Source organism: Triturus cristatus, chromosome 3_2 (assembly GCF_964204655.1).
Source record: "Triturus cristatus chromosome 3_2, aTriCri1.1, whole genome shotgun sequence".
Lineage (NCBI taxonomy): Eukaryota > Metazoa > Chordata > Amphibia > Caudata > Salamandridae > Triturus > Triturus cristatus.
This window is the reverse complement of record NC_140584.1, coordinates 1222997377-1223016689: the sequence shown is the minus strand read 5'-3', so window position 1 is coordinate 1223016689 and position 19313 is coordinate 1222997377. Positions and strand designations below refer to the sequence as shown.

Here is a 19313-nt window from a genome sequence, read left to right as displayed (position 1 = left end):
TGCGCTGGGGAAGGGTGTCCACCGGGGCCCAGGGAGGCTCTCACCGGCCTGGCTAGGGTTCTGAAGCTGGGACCAGGCCCGGGGCTCGTGCTCTGTCTGGCGGGCCCCGGGGTGCGTGAGCCCCCTGTCCTGCAAGACAGCCGAGGGTCTGGGTGCTGGAAACAGGGGTCCACCGGGGCCCAGGGAGGCTCTCTCCGGCCTGGCTGCTATCAGAAGCAGGGACCGGGCCGGTGTGCAGGAGTGGCTGGCTTTATCTGCTACGCTGACGGAGCGTAGTTTTCTGCCCACCCCTAATTATAACCCCGAGTTATTGCAAAACTCTGCCAACTGCTGTAAGGCAGAGTTTTTTCTCATGCGTGGCTTGCCAGTGGTAAGTTGGTGAGTGTGAGTGAGAACTGCCATTCCCTAGCTTGATTTCCGGCTGTTGGGAGGGCACCTGACAATATTTCCTCAATGCGAGCAGTCACAACTGTTTGCGGTGAGAAAGCTGCTGCTTCAGTGGAAAATCTACTCCATATGCAGTAAAGAAGCAGCACCCTCTGGTGTGCCAAGTGGTGACATTCTCACTGATTTTGCTGTGTGGAACAAGCTCCCTGAACTAAAAATCATTGCCAGTAGTGCGATGTGCCAATTTCCACCCGTTTGCGGAGCTCTGAAGAATCTTGCTGAGTTTTCATGTAACTCCGTGGAATTCCTTGGAGTGAAACTCCTCCAGCTCTACCCACCCTACTTGTATTACTGCTGTGTGTAGTCTAGCATTGAAAGTGTGGTGGAGGATGGTGTTGAAAGCGGCGGAGAGGTTGAGGAGGATGAGGGTGGCGGTCTCTCTATGGCAGAGGATGATGTGGATGTTATCTGTGGCAGGAATGAGGACTGGTTCAGTGCTGTGGTTGTTTTCAATTCCTGATCGTGAGTCGTACAGAGCTTGTGGTGTTCTAGGTTATGAGAGAGTTGTTGATGTTCTTCTCAATGACTTTGGCTGGGAAGGGGAGCTGCAAGATGGTTCGCTAATTACTGAGTACATCGGAGTCGGCTGAAGGTTTTCAAGGATGGTGGTGACATTGTCATGTTTCCGGCTATCAGGGAAAGTGACTGTCTTGAGGGAGGTATTAATGATTGAAGTGAGTGCAGTGCTGTTCATGGCTCTTCCCAGGTTGCAGTCATGGTGGAGGCAGGGTTCTGTAGGCACCCCTGAGTTGACTGTCTTCTGTATTGCTGCAGTGTTCTCGATAGATAGAATGTTCCATGTTGTCAGTTGGTGGTCTTTGGTCAAAGAGGTTAGCAGGCTGGGCAAGTCGATGAGGGGTGGCTGGGGGTCAAAGTTGCTATAGACCTTGGTGATTTTTTCGTGGAAGAAGTCAGAGAGGTTGAAGCAGAGTTCTTCTGTATGTGTGATGGCGTTGGTCACAGCTGTTGGGTTGGTTAATTTCTTGACAATGGAAAAAAGTCCCTTGCCACGGTTGGAGCTAGATTTGATTCTCAGGTTCAGGGTCTTTTTGACTTGATGGTGATAGTATCTAAGTACGGCCTTGTAGGTGTTTATTTTGGTGGTTCCTCTGGTGATTTTCCATTTCCTTTCAAGCTGTTTACAAGCTCTCTTGGATTTCTTGAGGTCAGTGTTGTACCAGCTATCATCATGTAGGCTATCTGAATGGCATTCAGCAGTGGTGCCGGAATATTGCATTGTTGCAGTTTTTACCACAGAATATTATGCTGGACCTTGTCAAAGGCCGCTTTGAAATCTCTAAATTTTGAGTGTAATGATGACTTTGTTCCAATGAGTTTTCCCACTAGTATAGTGAGTTCTGCACCTGAGTCATGACGAAAGGCGGTCTGAGCAAACGGGTTCAGAGATTGTTTTTCAGCCCGACCATCCAGATCTTGTAAAATGCACTTTAAAAAATGTTTTGCCTCAATATCTAACTAGGTGTTAAGCTTACAGTTTGCTAGGTTCTTTTGGTCTCCTTTTTAATAAATAGTTTCTAGGTTTTTTGTATTACCTGCGCTGTTCTTCAGTAGTTAAAGAGTTAAGGAGAGCACTAGGTGCCTTTGCCTTGTCTTACTGTACGGAAAGGTCTCATTTTGCATGACCACCCGAAAGTGTTGGACAGATACTGCTGGTTTTTTGACTGTGAGAGTGCACAGAGGACTGCATAACAGAACTTAGTGCCAATGCTCTGAGCCCTAAAGTGTATGTTTGGTTGGCTTAAATCCAATAGACATAAGTTAACTTACCAAGGGTACCCAGTGCATGTAAGTTAAGGAGTCGCTCCTGGGCTGCAGCACTTGTTGTGCCACCCTGAGAGCAGCAAGGTCAAACATGCCTCCTAGCCTGCACCTGCAGGCTGAGAGACCAGCTTGAAACTGATAACCCAACTTTGCCATTTAAATTAATGACAAAATCCCAGACCTCCTTTTTATAATATATATATACCCCTCCCCCCCCCCCCTAAGGTAGGGCTCTAAAAACATTCCAGGGCAGGGTACTGTAAATTAAAAGATAGAACATGTATTCATCATTTTTACTGTGGAAAGGCTTGTTACCCCATTAGCGAGTGCAGAGTTACACGCTGACTCGTCAGCTGTGCTAAATTGTGAATGAGACTGCTAAGTTTGGTACACCGAGGTATGAAACAAATCGTTACCTTAAACCCAACTTGATGCCCAGGTCGAATTTAATGTAACTTCCACATAAAAGTAGCTTTTAGAATGTTGCCATTCTTTTGCCCAAAGTTTTCCCAGTGACCATTTGCAGATGCTGGCCTGAAGACAGTCTTTCGCTGTCCTCGATGTGTGGTGAAGAGTGACTTCCAAGTGGAGCCACAATAGAGTCCTGCGTTTGGAGGAGGTATGACCTGTCCCTGGCAAGAAGAGTCACAGGGTAAGATTGTAAGGGAAGCCACATTTGAAGGGCAAATGGTAGACACAAGAGGTGCTGATCTTTTGTCCTGATAGGCAGGTTAGCATCAGGGACAGAGATTGGTGCCAAGTGGCCTAAACAGTTGTCCCGTGGGTCTGCAGCCCACACTTAGTCATACCTCTTGGGTGGGCTACAAAGCTCCACACATTAAGAGAAGTATTAGGCCATCTTGGGAGTGGGCAAAAAAAGTGCACTCTGGGATAGCTATTTCCCACACATTGCAGGAAGTCATCATCAGGAGGGAAGGGACCAGGTAGCCTTTTGGCTAGTAACCACCTCATCCCCCAAGGGCATTTTCTGGTCATTAATATGGCACCCCTAGCACCCAGGCCTCAGATCACATCTGGACTTGGAAGAGGACTGATGAAGGACTGCAGTGCTGTTCCCTGGACCTGGCAGAAGAGGAGACTCAAGGAGTCAGTTTGCTGACTTTGTGTTCCCACTGCAGGGCAATTACAAGCTGAAGAAGCCCACCTGGCAAGTCAGTAACCACAATCACTCGACCACCACTGACTATCGACGAGCAGCCTGCAAGACCAAGACCCAAAATCAAAAGTTAAACCTATGTCTGCTGGTCCCAGGAGAGTCATTGGAGTGAAGTTTGGTTGCCCAAGAAGGACACTCGCCCCCATCAAAAGGAACTGCTGGGCTCGCTGTGACCAGAAACCAGTAGTCCAGTGACAACTGAACATTTGCTGCCCTGACCAGGACTTTGAGTGACATTGAGCCCTGTGGGGAACGTCACTCCACACTGATTGTGGACCGAGGAGTAGCACCAGGTCGATCACTTTTGATTACACATTATCCTCAGCATCATACGGCATCTTCAGCATCTTATATTCCTTGCATCAGAACTATTCCATTCATGTCTACAGAGATTCTTCATTTGAGCTGGAACTGGACTTGAAAAGGCTCCGGTGACAGGTAACTGTCCGACTACTCCTCACTTGTCACCTTGGCTTGTTTTCTGCTGGAGTTGGTCATCTAAAGTGGGCCACGGTACCCAAACACAACTCTTTAACAAGTGATCCAAAGTATCTGCTAACTGCAGTAGTTGCCAATGCTTGCTGATAAGCAGTCATTTACGTTTTACTTAAAAATCCATATCTCTGGTAGTTTTTCTTAATTTTTACTTTCTACAAATTCATAAAAATATGTGTTGTGTGACTTTTTCAAGTGGTTATTCTGGTACTTCCAAATTCTTTGCACTTGTTTTTTTGTTGAAGCATTACTGCTCATAGTCACAGCTACTCAGGGTTGGGCTATAGTTTTACAAATGAGCCTGACTAGACTCAAGATAGTATTGTGAGGATATTACATGGTGACGTCACACAACTGCACCATGTAATACACCACTTTCCTCACAGTTGTCCTTTGCTTTCAAAAAGGTGCAGCTGGAAGAGAGTTTTGCCGGGTGCACTGTCATGCCTTCCCTTGTCGTATTATGGTAAATAATAATGACTCATTTATCCTCTCGGGAGGTAATACTGATGCAATATTTGTTGCTATCCTCTTGTCGACTGCCCTGGGATGATATGTTTCATTTAGCTCTGCTTGGCTTTCTGTTTGTCCGTCTATAAGAGCCATCATGAATTGATACCAACCTTCCTTCAGAATCGTCTTGGGGATTCTTTTTTGTTTTCTGGCTATCCTATGGATTGCATTTTTCTTCTCCATTAGGTCCTTACTGAACAAAGAGGAACTATTATGCATTATCTGGACTATTGCAAAAATTCTTTCTTGGATTGTTTTGCATTTCATTTTTGGTGTTGGATGGACATATACATTAATTCATATTAGCGATTTGTTTTTTAGAATAATTTCCAGTTTTATATACAGGTGGCTTGGATTTGGTTTCTTTCAAGTGGAAGCTTTTTCTATTTTATCCTTCTTAACCGAGTTTAGGAAAACGGCAAGACGACCCTTTGCGTGACCTAACTTCTTTTCTTTTCTTGTATGTCAAATTTGAGAATTCTCATTGCAGAGATTCAGTCCCAAGTGCAGAGACTCACCCCCTCCTGAGGGGCATTCACCATGAATGCAGAGGCCCTTTGTGCATCTGGCACATAATATATTTCCTTGGATCAGCATACCCAGTTGTCCTTTTGAACTATATGGTAGTCACAAAATAATCTAGTTACAGCTTTCCACATAATCTAACTTGACTTGAATGTTTAACAATGGTGGACTTTAAAAATGCCTTAATGTCATGTTAGCTGACACCACTGCATGTTAAGATCTGGCATTATTGGGACCTGAAAGTTGGCAAAAAGATCATCGAAACTCAGACAAAGACCTACATTTTTGGTCTTTGCCACTGAGCTCTGTCCTCAAAGACCGTATCAAGGAAAGGCCAAAGAGAATTGATCCAGCCCACACTGTCCTGCAGAATCCAGCCTTTTTCTCTTCCTCAAATTTTGTGCCCCACATTTTCATGCACTCGCCTTATCATACATTGACGGATGCAACACAGTACTTGCTGGCCCTAATTTACACCAATCAAAGCTTTTCTTCAGTCAGTAGCATAAATATTGTTTCGCCAATAGACTTTGAGAGAAACTCCCTTACAATGGAAGAACTGCATTGGGTCCCTCTCCCTGACAGAATCCGTTTCACAGTCTGTAGTTTGATCTTGAGTACTCTCCATTCAAGTAAACCCTGCTATCTGGCCTCTAACTCAATGTTTCCAGATTCGAATGAACTACGAGGATGTCATTCCTGATCAGACAGAAAATCCAAAAGTCTTACAGAGAAAACGGACATCAACAGGCTTTATCTGTATCTATCAAAAAAGTGGACGGGGAGATTACCAGTCCAGAATACACTCACCACCAAACAACCAAAGTCAAATACCAGTATACTGTTCCGAGGGGATTCTGTATCCACCTTTCTCTCGCAATGGGATCCACGGCCTGTAGACTTTACCTATGAGCATGTTTGCATCGACCACTTTGGCAGAATGGGTTATGTTGGGGCAGCACACACCTCTTTTACTAGTGGTAGATTGAGGGGGGGGGGGTGCGCTCATGTTAGTTTTTTAATGGCACTTTCAACAGATATTTTTGATCTTGTGCATTTATATATCCACTTTTCATTTTATTTTTAAGCAGGTTATCCTAAAACAAGTGCTTTATTAGTACAGTGCTCGAAAGTTGTGATAAGATGTTAGCCACCACCTTATCACCCACGCATTTGAGTTAAAGAGCGCCTCACTATACTGAGAAGATTAGGTCACATCATATACTGTTGGCCCTGACAAAATAGCCCCAGATCGCTCCACGACTACCTTAGGGATGAAATATGTTGACCTATAACTTAGACCAGAGCTTGCTAGACGGTCTATAGGTGACAGATTTACACTCTCACTTGAAGAGACACAGACCATAGTATCCTAAGTGTCTCTGCCTTCTTTTTTAAGGTCAAGATCTACCAGGGATATCACATTAAATATTTTGTTGGCATCTGGTTGACAGTTGATTTTATCTTCACACCATTCACCGATCTTCTCACATTGCAGGACACACCATTCCTTGTTCTACGGTGCTCAATTGGCATATTTATTGACAGATCTCCGACAAAGAACCCTCTTGTGGGGCCCGCCAGGCATTGCAGTGCCCGCCTGGCGAGGAGCACCGCCCTATGATGAAGCATGCCTCCTTCAGGTGAATGAGGGCAACTGTACTTACAAGCATATGCTTCCCGTGGGACCTGCTTACAGCTAGGGATACTTTCTCAGGGGCTGAATCCCCTCAGAGCCTTTTCTCTGTTTATAGATTGAGACTCAGGAACAAGCTCCTTTTCACCCTCAAACCTACTTAATTGGTGGTGCAAACTTGGGAACGTATCAACACAGACTGTGTGCCTGTATCCTCCATGTCTCACCACACTGTGATGCCGCTTCTGATATAGTACAATTTGTTGTTTGGAGTTTTATTACTATTTAAAACAAAGATCAATGATCTTATCTTCAATTGTTTTTTTTACAGAGAATCGGAAATTGAGCCCCCAGATCTACAAAGGTAATGCATTTTTAACAATGTATGCAGATAATTAGACATGTAATTCATATAGCATGTATTTTAATTAGGATCTTTGTGTATGTATTTCATATATATCATGTAGGGAAATAACTCTTTTTGCATGATCACCCCCAATGTTTTGAACTGATGCTGATGGTTTTTGGCTCTGGTGAGTGAGGTGTACTCAGTGCCAGTGAGGTCTTTGTCTGAGGAGCTCTACCACCACTGGCATATGTTAACTTACTTATGAGTACCCAGCATATGGTACCAAGTGAACTCAGGGTCTGTGAGTTAAGGTATCCCTCATGCGCTGCAGCAGTTATTGTGTCACCATGATTTTGATGAGGCAAATGTATGTCTCCGAACCAATCACTGCAGATGGGTAGGACAGTTTCACTCTTCTAACTCGACGTGTTTTTATAAATTGTTGTTTTTACAAATTGGCATTTTGCTGTGGAAAAGCTAGTAGCCACATTGGGGAGTGCAGGCTCACAGCTGACAACCCAACAGTGCTAACTCCTGCATAGGACTACTAACATTGATACTTCAAGACATCACAATAATTGCTACATTAAATCTGACATGATGCTCAATTCGAATTTAATATAACGTTTTCACATATAGCAACTCTGGAAAGTTATTACTTTGTTGCCCTCCGTTATCCAGTGACCATTTATGGTTGCCGGGCACAAGAAAGCCTTCTGCCCTCCTGGGGGGAGCTATGAATGACTCTCAGGAAGAAATACAAGGGGCCTGACATTGGAGGAGGTGTGACCTCTCCCTGGCAGGAAGGCCAAACAGGGTGTGAGCCCAAAAGTTGAATTCAAAGGGAAAGCAACCTTTGATGAGAAACAAGCAAGAGGGGATTCTCTTTTGTTCCTTGCAGACAGAGTGGCATCAGGGGCATCAGGGACAGGCTGAGAGAAGCCACTGCTAAACTGCTTTTCTTTGGGCTTCCAGATAGTCGCATCTTTGGGATGGGCTAGAGAAGGCCACACAAATAGATAGGGGTTCTGACATGCTTAGACTGGACAGAATGTTGCATTTTGAGCTAGCCACATGCCACACTTCACAGGAAGTGATCACTAGGTGGGAGGTGACCCAATAGCCTATTGGCCAGTCATTGCTGCATCCCTCCAGGGAACAAACTGGGCTTAAAAGTGGCACCCAGACCTTGGATCACATCTCTACTAGAGGAAGGAACAAAGAAGGACTGCTCTGCTGTTCCCGGGACCCGGCAAAGAGAGACTGTACAAAAGACTGAGCTGCACCTGCTGCTCCTTGGGCCAGCAAAGAGAGAACCGTGCCTGTGACCTACGCAAAGAAAAGTAATTCCCAAGGCCCAGACTGGAGATGTGACTCCAAGAGTCAGTTGTCTGACGTCCAGTTATTTGTACAAGGCCACAGAAGCTGAAGAAGCCTGCCTTTGTGAGTTGGTAGCCAAAGTCGCCTGATCACCTTTGCGTGCCGACGTTTAGCTTGGGAGACAGAGTCCCAACCGCTCAGAAGTTGCACCCGAGTATGATATACCTGGGAGAGTCAATCAATCAATAGTTCTTTATTCGGATGTTAAAAACACCATAAAAGCACATGTACACAATACAGAATCTTTTTTTTTTTTAAAGCAATTAAATCAATCAAGTAAGAACGTTTGATGAGAATAAAACAGGATAAAAACAGTCGTATCACCTGACAGATACACAACTTCTTAACGGACGCAGTTTAAACCTGACCTTTGGTTGATCTTAGTCTCAGTGCTACTTTGATGAAATTCAGAATACAGCACAAAGTCAGTGGGTCAGCTGCCCTTTGTAAGAACAATAATGCTGAGTTTGCCTGAGTCAAATTAGCCCTTTTCAGGATATCAATTAAAAAACTTCGCCTGGGTATGGAATATTAAGAACAAAAGAATATAAAATGAAGGGTGTCCTGCGGAGACCGATTGTCGCAGCCGCAGGCACCCTTCTGCTCAATCGGTACAATGTAACCTTGTGGGTCCGCCAATAAATAGGGTAAAGATTGAGCCTAAAATGGGATATTAAAAATCTATCCTGTGCACTATGCATTAAACAGAGATAGGGTTCCATTCCCACTGTAGTCTTGATGTGACTGTGCAAATTCACTGACCTTTTAGACCCTTCTTCCATCATTCTAGTTGTGTTTCTTTGGGCCACAAACAAACTTTTTACCATTGGTTTGTCCTGGGCTCTGATCACTGATGGGTTGGTAAAAAGTTCTATGTGACCCAACTTCTCTAAAGTAGCCATAACATATTTGAACCAGGGTATCTTCATGCATTTCTCTCTTCCTAGACAATCGCTCAGTATTAGTCTACTTAACTTAGCTTCTGTGTTTAACCAAATATTGAGCCACGCCAGGATCGGTCTGAGCTTAACCGTGTCTTCGATGTATGGCCTCCCTAGCTCTCTATGGGCGATGATGGCTGGGGCACTCTGCGGGATTTTGAGTATGGACCGGAATATTTTATTTTCCTCCCGCTGTAGTTGTGTTATATTTACAAAGCCCCAGACTTCAGCTCCATACAGAACTTTGGAACAACAGATGGAATTATACAAATGCAATACTTGTTCTGGGGACCATCTACCTAGTCTGCTCCCATAACTGATCACTGCGCCATTTGAGGATATTAATTTCCCGCATCTCTCTTCTACCAGGGATGTGAATTTTAATCTCTCATCAAACAATATCCCTAGGTAGGAGAAGAGTTGCACTCTTTCCAGTGTGTGAGACTCAATTCTATGTGTAAACGTGGGCCGTGATTTTTTCCCTGCCATCATCACAAATGATTTGCCCAAGTTTACAGAGAGATCTAGGGTTCCCATGAACTTCACAAAGCCATTGATTAGAATCTGTAAGCTTTTCGGGGTGCGGGCTAACAATACGGCGTCGTCGGCATATAGTAAAACTGGGATTTGACGCGTACCGATTCTCGGGCAATCAGTATTTAAAGCAATCAGGGTCTGCTCTAGCTTGTTAATATAAAGGGAAAATAAAAAGGGCGCAAGAATGCACCCTTGTCTTACCCCACTTGAGCACACAAAAGCTTCAGTGAGGCCCCCTTCATTGTTATAGCGTACCCTGGCTGTGGTATCTCTGTGTAGCTCCCTGAGAATGGTAATCAATCCCTGATCAATACCAAGTTGGGTCATCATTAGCCACAATTTCTCCCTATTTACATGATCAAAGGCAGCCGCCAAGTCCATGAATCCTAAATATATGGATTTTTTACTTGTTATGGTGTACTTGGCGACTAGCATGTATAAATTAAGACATTAATCACTAGTTGATCTGCCAGATCTAAATCCATATTGGATGTCCGAGACGATATCATTCTCCTCGGTCCATTCAATTAATCTGTTCAGGATTACCCTTCCCAGGATCTTAGCAGAGGCGTCGATCAGAGAAATGGGCCGGTAGCACTGGGGGTTATCCCTCTTACCCTTCTTGAAGATGGTGATAATGGTAGCAGTTGACCATGATCGCGGCAGGCCGAACATGATTGCTACATTTATTACCCTGGTCATTAAAGGGGCCCACAACTCCACATTGCTGATAAACAGGTCAGGGCGGACCCCGTCGAGGCCTGGAGCCTTATTTTTTGATAGGCCCTCGATTCCTGTGGTGATTTCAGCTAGGGTGAACTCGACCATCTGATTCTGTGATGTAACATCTTCCTCGATGACAGTGGCCGTCTTCTCGTGATTGTACAGACTCTTAAAATGTGCGACCCACTTCTCCGGGAGGATATTTGCGCTGATTTCTGGTGTGTGGCTATCATGAAAGCAGGGTTTGTTAATAATACTCCAAGTTTTTGAGAGATCCCTACTTTCAGCCGCTTCCCTTAGGTCAGCCCACACTTCCCCCTGTAGAACTAGTTTCCTTCTTTTGGTTACAGCCTTGTATTTTGCTCTACACTGTGTGACCCTATCTTTGTTCCTGGGCTTTTGTTTTAAACAACTTTTTAGCTCTCTGAGGGCACGAGAGCAATCACTATCGAACCATTTGGGTTGAATTGGGATTCTTTTTACAGATCGTGTTGTCAAAAGCTTATCCACCAGGCTGGTGATCTTCCCAAATGCGCTCAATAGTTGAGGACCCTCAGTTGCTAGATCAAGACAATCTTCAATTGGTTGTTTCCCTTGCTCAATCAGGTCTCTATAGAATGCTGCACCCTCAATCTTAGCCCACCTGAGCCGCCTTCCTTGGTCTGTCGCCCTCTCAAAGACCCCGTCCACTGTGCCTATCCTGGCTACTGCCTGATACTGCAATTTCATTATTAAAGGGTTGTGATCGCTGAATGGATTCCACTCTATTCCAACAACTATAATCAGGCGCTTAAGGGATCTAGAAACCAAAAAATAGTCGATGATTGACGAGCACCCTCTACCTTTAAAGGTCGGGGGAAGGGAGCCGTCGCTTTCCATAGCCATCGTGTCCATGGTATGTTCCATGTTGTGACTACTCAGGAGTTTGCTCAGGTCTCTGCCTGCTGTTGTATGGGCAAAATGAGGCCCCTTAACCGAAGGACAGCGCGACCAGTCTGAGTTTGTTGGAAGCAAGAAGGAGCATAAGTGGGTATTTAGATCACCCATAATTATGTAATGTGGATACATTGCTCCATTTGCATGTGGGTGGTCCTTACTCAATAAGGTATCTAATGTTCCCACAATATCATCTTCCTCATTAACTTCACCCGGGTTATATATGTTGAGTAATATCAGGCCAAGTCCCTGCCCCTCAAACCTTACGGCCTGTACATTACGAGATGGGCTTGGTATGTTTATCTACTTGCCTTTTACCCTTAAGTCCACGTATAGGGATAAACCCCCCATGGCTCTGCCAGAGCTTGATTTTAGGGCTGGGGTAAAAAAACATTTAAAGCCCTGTATGTGAAAAGGGCTATTTTCAGTTACCCAGGTTTCCTGGAGGCCTATTACCTCAAATTCGGTGATGTATTCTCTCCACTCCTGGATATGGAACTTGCTTGCCAGGCCAGCCGTGTTCCAGGAGATGACATTTAAACCACCCTCTGGCTTCCTTACCTGGTCCATTTTTTGGAAAGTGGCTTGTATCCTGTCTGAATCTCCTGTCACCCTTAACTCCTCTCTTGTACCCTCCAGACCCTGGGGTATCCCGCCTTCATCTAACTCCCTTACCACTCTATGAATGCCTGGCATATCGCCACTGGGAGCATTTAACTGGTCGGCTGAGTCAGCCTCTCTTGTTTCTGGGGGCAATACCAACTGATCTAAGTAGTTCATTTGGCAATTACCTACTATGGGTGCAACCTGTACAATGGTCAGTTCGTCCACCCTATCTCCCAGCTTATTGACCTTCCCGTCCTTACATTGATATAACATTGTCAACTCGGAATGGGTTAGTCAATCATTATCCTCTAGGGACATAAGGGGGGCAAACCTGTTTTCCCCCTGTTTTCCCACCTAGCCTGGTCGGCTTCCCGCAGCCTCAGCCTTTCTCCCTGGCAATCCTGAATTTCGTGAGGGTTTAAACGGGTTAACTCCCATTGACCGCCCTCATGTTGACTTCCTATCTATGGGGCGTTTTGGCGGGGATAGAAGTAGTCCAAGGGTAACGGTTTTATAATCCTACTGTTTACCACTGTATCCTCTCTGAGAATGTGTTTAACTACACTGCTATCCCTAAAATTAATAATTATGCAGTTTCCTGGGATATCTTTATGCCTATTTCCGAGCCAATTCACCCTTCTCACTAGAAGAATCTCTCCGTCTTTCCCATGTGGCAAGGGTTTATGACAGCCCAACCAGTGGATAACCTTGTTTTTTAATTCCTGATGGGACTCCTTCTGATCATCTTTAAGTTCTGGAGCCCCAGCCAGAATGACAACTAGTGGGCATGCCTCTGGCGGTAAATTTAGCGTTGGAAGGGAAACTGTAACAGCTGGCCTAAGTACACTCGTTGGTTGGGAGAGTCATCAGAATGCAGTGTGCTCACACAGCAAGTATGTTACCATTAGTTAAAGGGAACCACTGGATGCGCTGTAAGTGGAGACCAGTAGACCAGTGGCAACAGTTTTTTGTCTGGGCTTCACCCAGACATCGAACCCTGTGGCTGAGGTCTTATCACTGTGTTTGTGGACTGATCAGTGGCCCCAAGATAATCCCTCTCATCAGCTCAGCATCCTCAGTATCCTTGAGCATATTCAGCATCCTGTATCCCTTGCATCAGGACCACTCCAATGATTCCCCTTATCACCAGCTCAGCATCCTCAGCATCCTTGAGCATCTTCAGGGTCCTCCATCCCTTGCATTAGGATCAGTCCATTAAAGCCTATGGTAGTTCACCCATAGAGCCTGGACCTCAACTGGAGACTGATTTGATGGCAGGGTAACTGTGCATCCAGACCTTATGGCCCTCTGCGACCGGAACCATGATGGATTTAGTGACCCCAAGCGTGCTGGGATGATAACAGTGCATCCAGACCTTATGGCCCTCTGCGACCAGAACCATGATGGATTTAGTGACCCCAAGCGAGCTGGGATGGTAACAGTACATCCAGACCTTATGGCCCTCTGCGACCAGAACCATTATGGATTTAGGGGCAAATCAACAAGGGCTTTATCTCTGCTTTTTTGGCTTTAAAAGCCAAAAAAGCAGAGATAAAACTAGCACCCTATCAACAACAGGGTGCTAACACGCAAATTTGCATGTTAGCACCCTTTTACTCTACGCTTCCCCTTGCATCTCTAATGAGATGCAAAGGGGGCGTTTCAGAGTAAAATAATAGGAGAAATGTCGCTAAGCGACATTTCTCCTATTATCAAGAATATCGCTAACCCAGTTAGAGACAAAAAAAGCAGCGCTAACCGCGGTTAACGCTGCTTTTTTACGTCTGCTAATTTTCAGACTTAGCCATGATATCCTATGGAAGGAGGATATCATGGCTAAGTTTGTCTGTCCCTATCAACAAAGTAACGTGAGATTATCGCTGGGTTTCCAGCGATACTCTCACGTTAGCCTGTTAGCGTGAGGATTTTTATCGCTATTGAGATAAGCGTTGCTAATAGCACGCTATCTCAGCGATAAAAATTCACGCTAGCCGGCGATAATTATCCTCACGCTAAGAGCGCTGAGCGATAATTATCGCCAGGTGTTGTTGATATGCCCCATTGTTACCCCAAGTGTGCTGGGATGGTAACAGTTCATCCAGACCTTATGGCCCTTTGTGACCTGATCCATGATGGATTTAGAGACCCTAAACGTGCTGGCAAGGTAACTGTGCATCCAGACTTTATGGCAAGTGTGATTGCATGGTCGTTTAAAACTTTATTAAAGCTCAGCATTTTTACAGCGATCTCGGTCCATTTCAAGGCTTTACTGCATCTGAGAAATAAACGCATTGATTAATCACTTCCTTGAAAATTCATGTCTCCAAATACCCCTGTGGACTTTTGCTGTTAAGAATTTTATTGAAAGATAAAAGTACAACCTGTTTTTATAATTGGGATCAGGTTATTTTTGCTCCTGATTCACAAAGGTAAACTAACAATTTGTTGTAACTTTGCTACTTTTTGGTCTTCACAAAGGTATCTACGAGTAGTATCTTTATGACTGCTGAGTCTCCCCACTCGTGGCGGAGACTTGGGCCCATATTCTGAAAACTGGAATGCAGCGCCGCCTCCAGAGAGGCTGCGCTGTGCTGCGTTGCGTGACCGGGAGAGAGCAGGAGAGCACCATATTCACAGAGATATGGCGCTCTCCTCCCCTTTCCTTAGTGCCGTGCTAATGTATGCTGCCGTGCACCAGGCACAAAGCTTAGTGCTCGGGTGAGTGCCAGAGTCCAGCATGGGTTTTGTACTGGAAGGGTACACACTTCACAGCTTTTTCTACCTTGTATGTGCTGCACAGTGCAATACGCATACAAAGTTGAAAATAAAGGAGAAATTAAAACATTTTGTCTTTTAACGCCATGCTTTTCAGCGGCGTTAATTTTTGCCACTTAATCCTGTCTACTCATTTGTTAGTAGATAGGGTTTAGCATCAAAAAGCATGGGTGGTTGCATGGGAACGCCCATGCACTACCCATGTAATGCTCCCTTGACGTTAGTTTTCAATACAAACAAATGCTACAACTAATTAGCATTGGTTTGTTAATCCCCAGAAAGGTTTAGCAAAGGGTTAGCATTAAAAAAGTAACTCTAACCCATCACTAAACCTCTGAGAATCTGGGCCCCGGAGTCTCCGCTCTTGGGTCATAGACTCCACACTTCGGACGGAGCACTCCGCACAGAAAGAGATGGGACAAATGGGAGTGCAAGATTGCACATAGGTCCTGAATCAGATACCACATCATGTAGTATATTTGTAGTACTGCAAATAGTAGTAGAAAATGCCAAATATTTACAATCTCAAGCGTCCGCCTGTTCCATATGCACATGTGTGCAGTTCACATAAAAACAGCAGAGTGTGGCAACATTTACCTATACATTAGAGTACATAATGGGTGGGGAACACAAGCAACTTGGGTGACAAATGCCAGCAAATGTGGATGAAATGTGAGGGGAATAGAGAGAAGTAATGAGCTACATTGAGAGTGTCTTTGAGGGATTTGAGACGGTCCTCACCCACCTCCAAAAGATTGTCACCAACATCAAAATCCAGGAAACTGGGGTGTTGTTGCAAACAGAGGGCAGGGTATGCAGGTGCGGGAGCAGCTGGTCAATACTTTTTTCTCTTGAGCTGCTAGTTGGGTTATGGCCTTTATGTAGGTTCACAGTCTGTTGCCAATGATGACTGGAGGAGAATTAACACTGTCCATACATTCCATCCTGAAACAGCTCTGGGAGCCTTTCATAATGTATGTGATTCAAATCAGTACTAAAGAGCTAAGAGATAGGCCAAGATAACAATTGGTCAAATGTGTTTTTACTCTTTCGGGGCTATGGAGTTAAGGGTTCCTTACCCTTTGGGGAGTAAAGATTCCTCCAATTCTCAAATTTCCCCATCCCAGTTGACATCTCTAGCATAACCTGCAACACCCAGTTTGACGGTTGATGTCTATGCATTGAGTGAGTGAATTAATTTTTTATTGTGTCGTTCTAATGAAAAAGTGTCTCATCGAAATTAGTGGGTTGCAAAAACAACCAACAATTATACATCTCCCTTGGGTATCAGAGGTCATGCTGTGTGGCCCATTGTCCTATCTTCACTGGCCCTTATGACAGACACCATTGCAAACCTCAAAGTTTGGCAAAAAAACACACACATTCTCCTCAAATTTCTGTGCAAGAAAGTTAAGAATCTATAGTCATCCACAAATTTCCTACCACTTCGGGTTCCCAACTGTCTCCCGATCACAACAGTACCCCACTTGTGTGAGTGAGCCAAGAGACCGCCACACATAACACCCTAAAGTATGTAAAAAGATCAACAATATGGGTAGCTGGTGTATGGTAGGCACCGTCCCAAATATTATTTGTGGCCGTGCTTACCAACCACAGACCTTTTTAAAAACTAGACACCCATGGGATTTCAGGGTGGTGTGTCGTGCATGGATCCAACAAGGTTTTCTTACCCACAATGTCTGCAACTTCCTTTGACCTTCATTTGAGTTATTCCTGTTGTGGCACTAGGCCCAGCCACACAACTTGGGCAGCATTTGTTTTGGACATGTGTGGCATTACTGGGTGTTAGGAATGTGGTGGATTCCAATTGATTTTGGAAGTTTCCATCACAGAAATGTAAGACAAATGTGTGATTTTAGGAATGGGTGAAGTTTGCAGACCATTTTGGGAATTTTGGGTAAGAAAACCTGGTGAGTGCCACACAAGGTACACCACCCTGTAATTCCTGGGTGTCTAGTTTTCAAAATGTGTAGGTTTACTGGGTTTCCCTTAGGTGCTGGTTGAGCAAGGGTCCAAATTCCAAGCTCAAAAATCCACAGTTACCCACATTGCGAGAAAAAATATGATGTGTCAATGTTGAATGTTAGGCACTTACCTGTCATTGGCACCGTGAGAAGATGGCCTGGTACCTGCTGTCCACGAGTTATAGTGGGCACCTTGTACCAGTACAAGCAACCCTTATTGATGAATAGGTTTAAAGGCAACCTTTATTGAAAGCTAACCTAGTGGTAGCTATGGAGAGCACCCTTCAGACTAAGGCTTAAAGGAGTTTAAAGCAGCTTGGTTTACCAGATTATAACCTCTTGAATTACTAAGTGAAAGGAGAACCACACAAGGTATATATAAAATATATGTATTTATTTCTAAGCACTCTCTACTAACCTCTTTATGAGATTAGAGTCCAAGATACACAATAATACAGTTCTAAAACAACAACAAATACAGAATATACACTGGGCCCCAGGGCGGGACCAAACCATATATTGAGAGAGTGACATAAGAACCAAGTCTTGACTAAACACAGTTACTAGAGCACGTAGAATCGCTGGCACCCCAAGGAACCACCCAAGGTAGTGACACAGGGGACCCACGGGGGACACTTGCAGTGTGAGAACACAGCTGCGAGCTCCTGTTCTATTCCAAGGGGAAAGTCGCGGTTGGAATTTTACAAGTTTAGGACAGTTAGGAGAGGACTTTGAGCAAACCCCTTTAGACTTAGGGGGTACTAGGGCCAACATCCACAGGAGAACCAGAGTACTCAAGTTACCTCACCAGGGAAACAGGGTGCATAGGTGTCAAATGGTGTCTGGAACCGTCCTTGATTTCAATGGCGATCTGCTGCAAAGTGCTGCTGCCAGGAAGAAGAGAAGTGTCTGGGATGATCCAAGCCTGGATTGAAGTTCAGAAGGACCTTTAAGCAGAGGGGACAGAGTCTGGGTCACTTGCCAGTGACCAGGGGCACGATAGACGAATGCCCACCGATGTCAGGTGTTTCAGGTGCAAAGAGGTGAAGCTTGACTCTGCACCCACGAGGACCAGGAGGTGTTAACGACAACCAGAATCTGGATTCGAGCTGTCCCACAAAGGATGTTGAGTGCTGCGATGTCAGTGCTCGGATTGAGCCCAACAAGCCTTGGCAACAGCAACACATGCAGGAAGAGAAATGATGCTTCGGTGCGGACCATCAAGGTCCTGGGGACTCCCCAAGCAATGGAGAGTCAGGGCACATCTGAAGCAACCAGGTAAGCCCAATTAGAATTAAAGTTTCCTTCACAGGGACCCACCAGTTGACAGACCAGGGATCGCAGAGAGAAAACACAAAGGGCCAGCTTACATAACACTCGTGGAGTGTAGGTGGGCAATCTTTGGTGGAACTGCTGCTTGGGGTCAGGGCTACAAGGAACCCAAAGCTCATCTGCAGGAGTCATTGGAAAGCTGATACTTCTGCAAAGTGACACAGTGTCCAGGGGTTGGGGTTGCACGGTCGCCACGAGGGATACGGGCCTCAGACATGCTGTGGGCAGTGATCAACCTCTAAGAACAGTGAAACCCACCTCCTGTGTTGCAAAGTTCTTCGGAGTCCTCAGGAGCTTCAGAGATGCAAACCGGTCAGATGCGTCTTTGGGGTCTGCCTTGCAGGGAGTAACTCCTTTACTCCAAGGGAGATTCTTCAGTCATCTAGTTCAATGTAGATCGTAGACGTTCCAGGCTTCAGTATCAGAGTTTCGTCCAGGTGTAATCTAAAATCCTGTAGCCAAGGATTCCTATCTTATACCCAAGGAAGGGGTGGGACAAACTCTAGGGACCCACCTATGGGAGGGTCAGGAAAGAGGGGTGGCTACACCCATTTCCTTTGTCCAGTTTCACACCAAAGCAGGGGCTGGTAGCCCCTGCAACCGGTTTGAGCTGGACTATGCACAGGGACACCAAATGTGCCCCCAGGGCAGACTTCAAAGCACTCTTGGAGTACACCCACCCAGCCCCAATACACTAAAGCCTGTCTGGGAGGTGGTTACACCTCCCTGTGACAGGAAACCTATTGTCGAGGCCTCCACTGCCAGAGTTTCATCCAGCAGCAGGAGGGCAGACCAGTGTCTGTGGCAGCAGCATCCATTTTGTGATGCCAGGGCTCTGTTAAGGTGGTACCGGGTAATACCAGTGCAATAATGTTTCTCCCTCTAGAAAGGTGGGACCATACTCCCACTCCAGTTACTGATGTGGGGGTATGATCCCAAGGCGTTTGACACGAGACACAACATGTTCCCATGCAGCCAGTCCAAAGTTAGCATTAACCGTTCGGTTATAATGCACTTAAGAGTACATGGTTTTGGCTGCATCATAAACAACCCCGGAATAAAGGATACGAAGGCTGCAGAGGGGCTCTGCTCATGCATGGGCACCCTCTCACATAAAACCCAGCACCCTGCCTTCAGGATTGGTAAGGCCTGCCATATGGGTGTCTGATAGGTT

At 45.4% G+C, this 19313-nt stretch overlaps 1 protein-coding gene across 5 annotated transcripts in view; it reads left to right on the top strand.

The window, feature by feature from the left end:
* The window catches only part of LOC146859510 (CD5 antigen-like), a 956076-nt gene that overhangs the window by 733045 nt on the left and 203718 nt on the right, over nucleotides 1-19313 (top strand). For all 5 annotated transcript variants that reach the window (XM_085650220.1, XM_085650222.1, XM_085650223.1 and 2 more), the window contains one exon: nucleotides 6907-6939. In XM_085650220.1, coding sequence (XP_085506346.1) covers nucleotides 6907-6939 — 33 coding nt within the window. The remainder of the gene's footprint in view (nucleotides 1-6906; nucleotides 6940-19313) is intronic.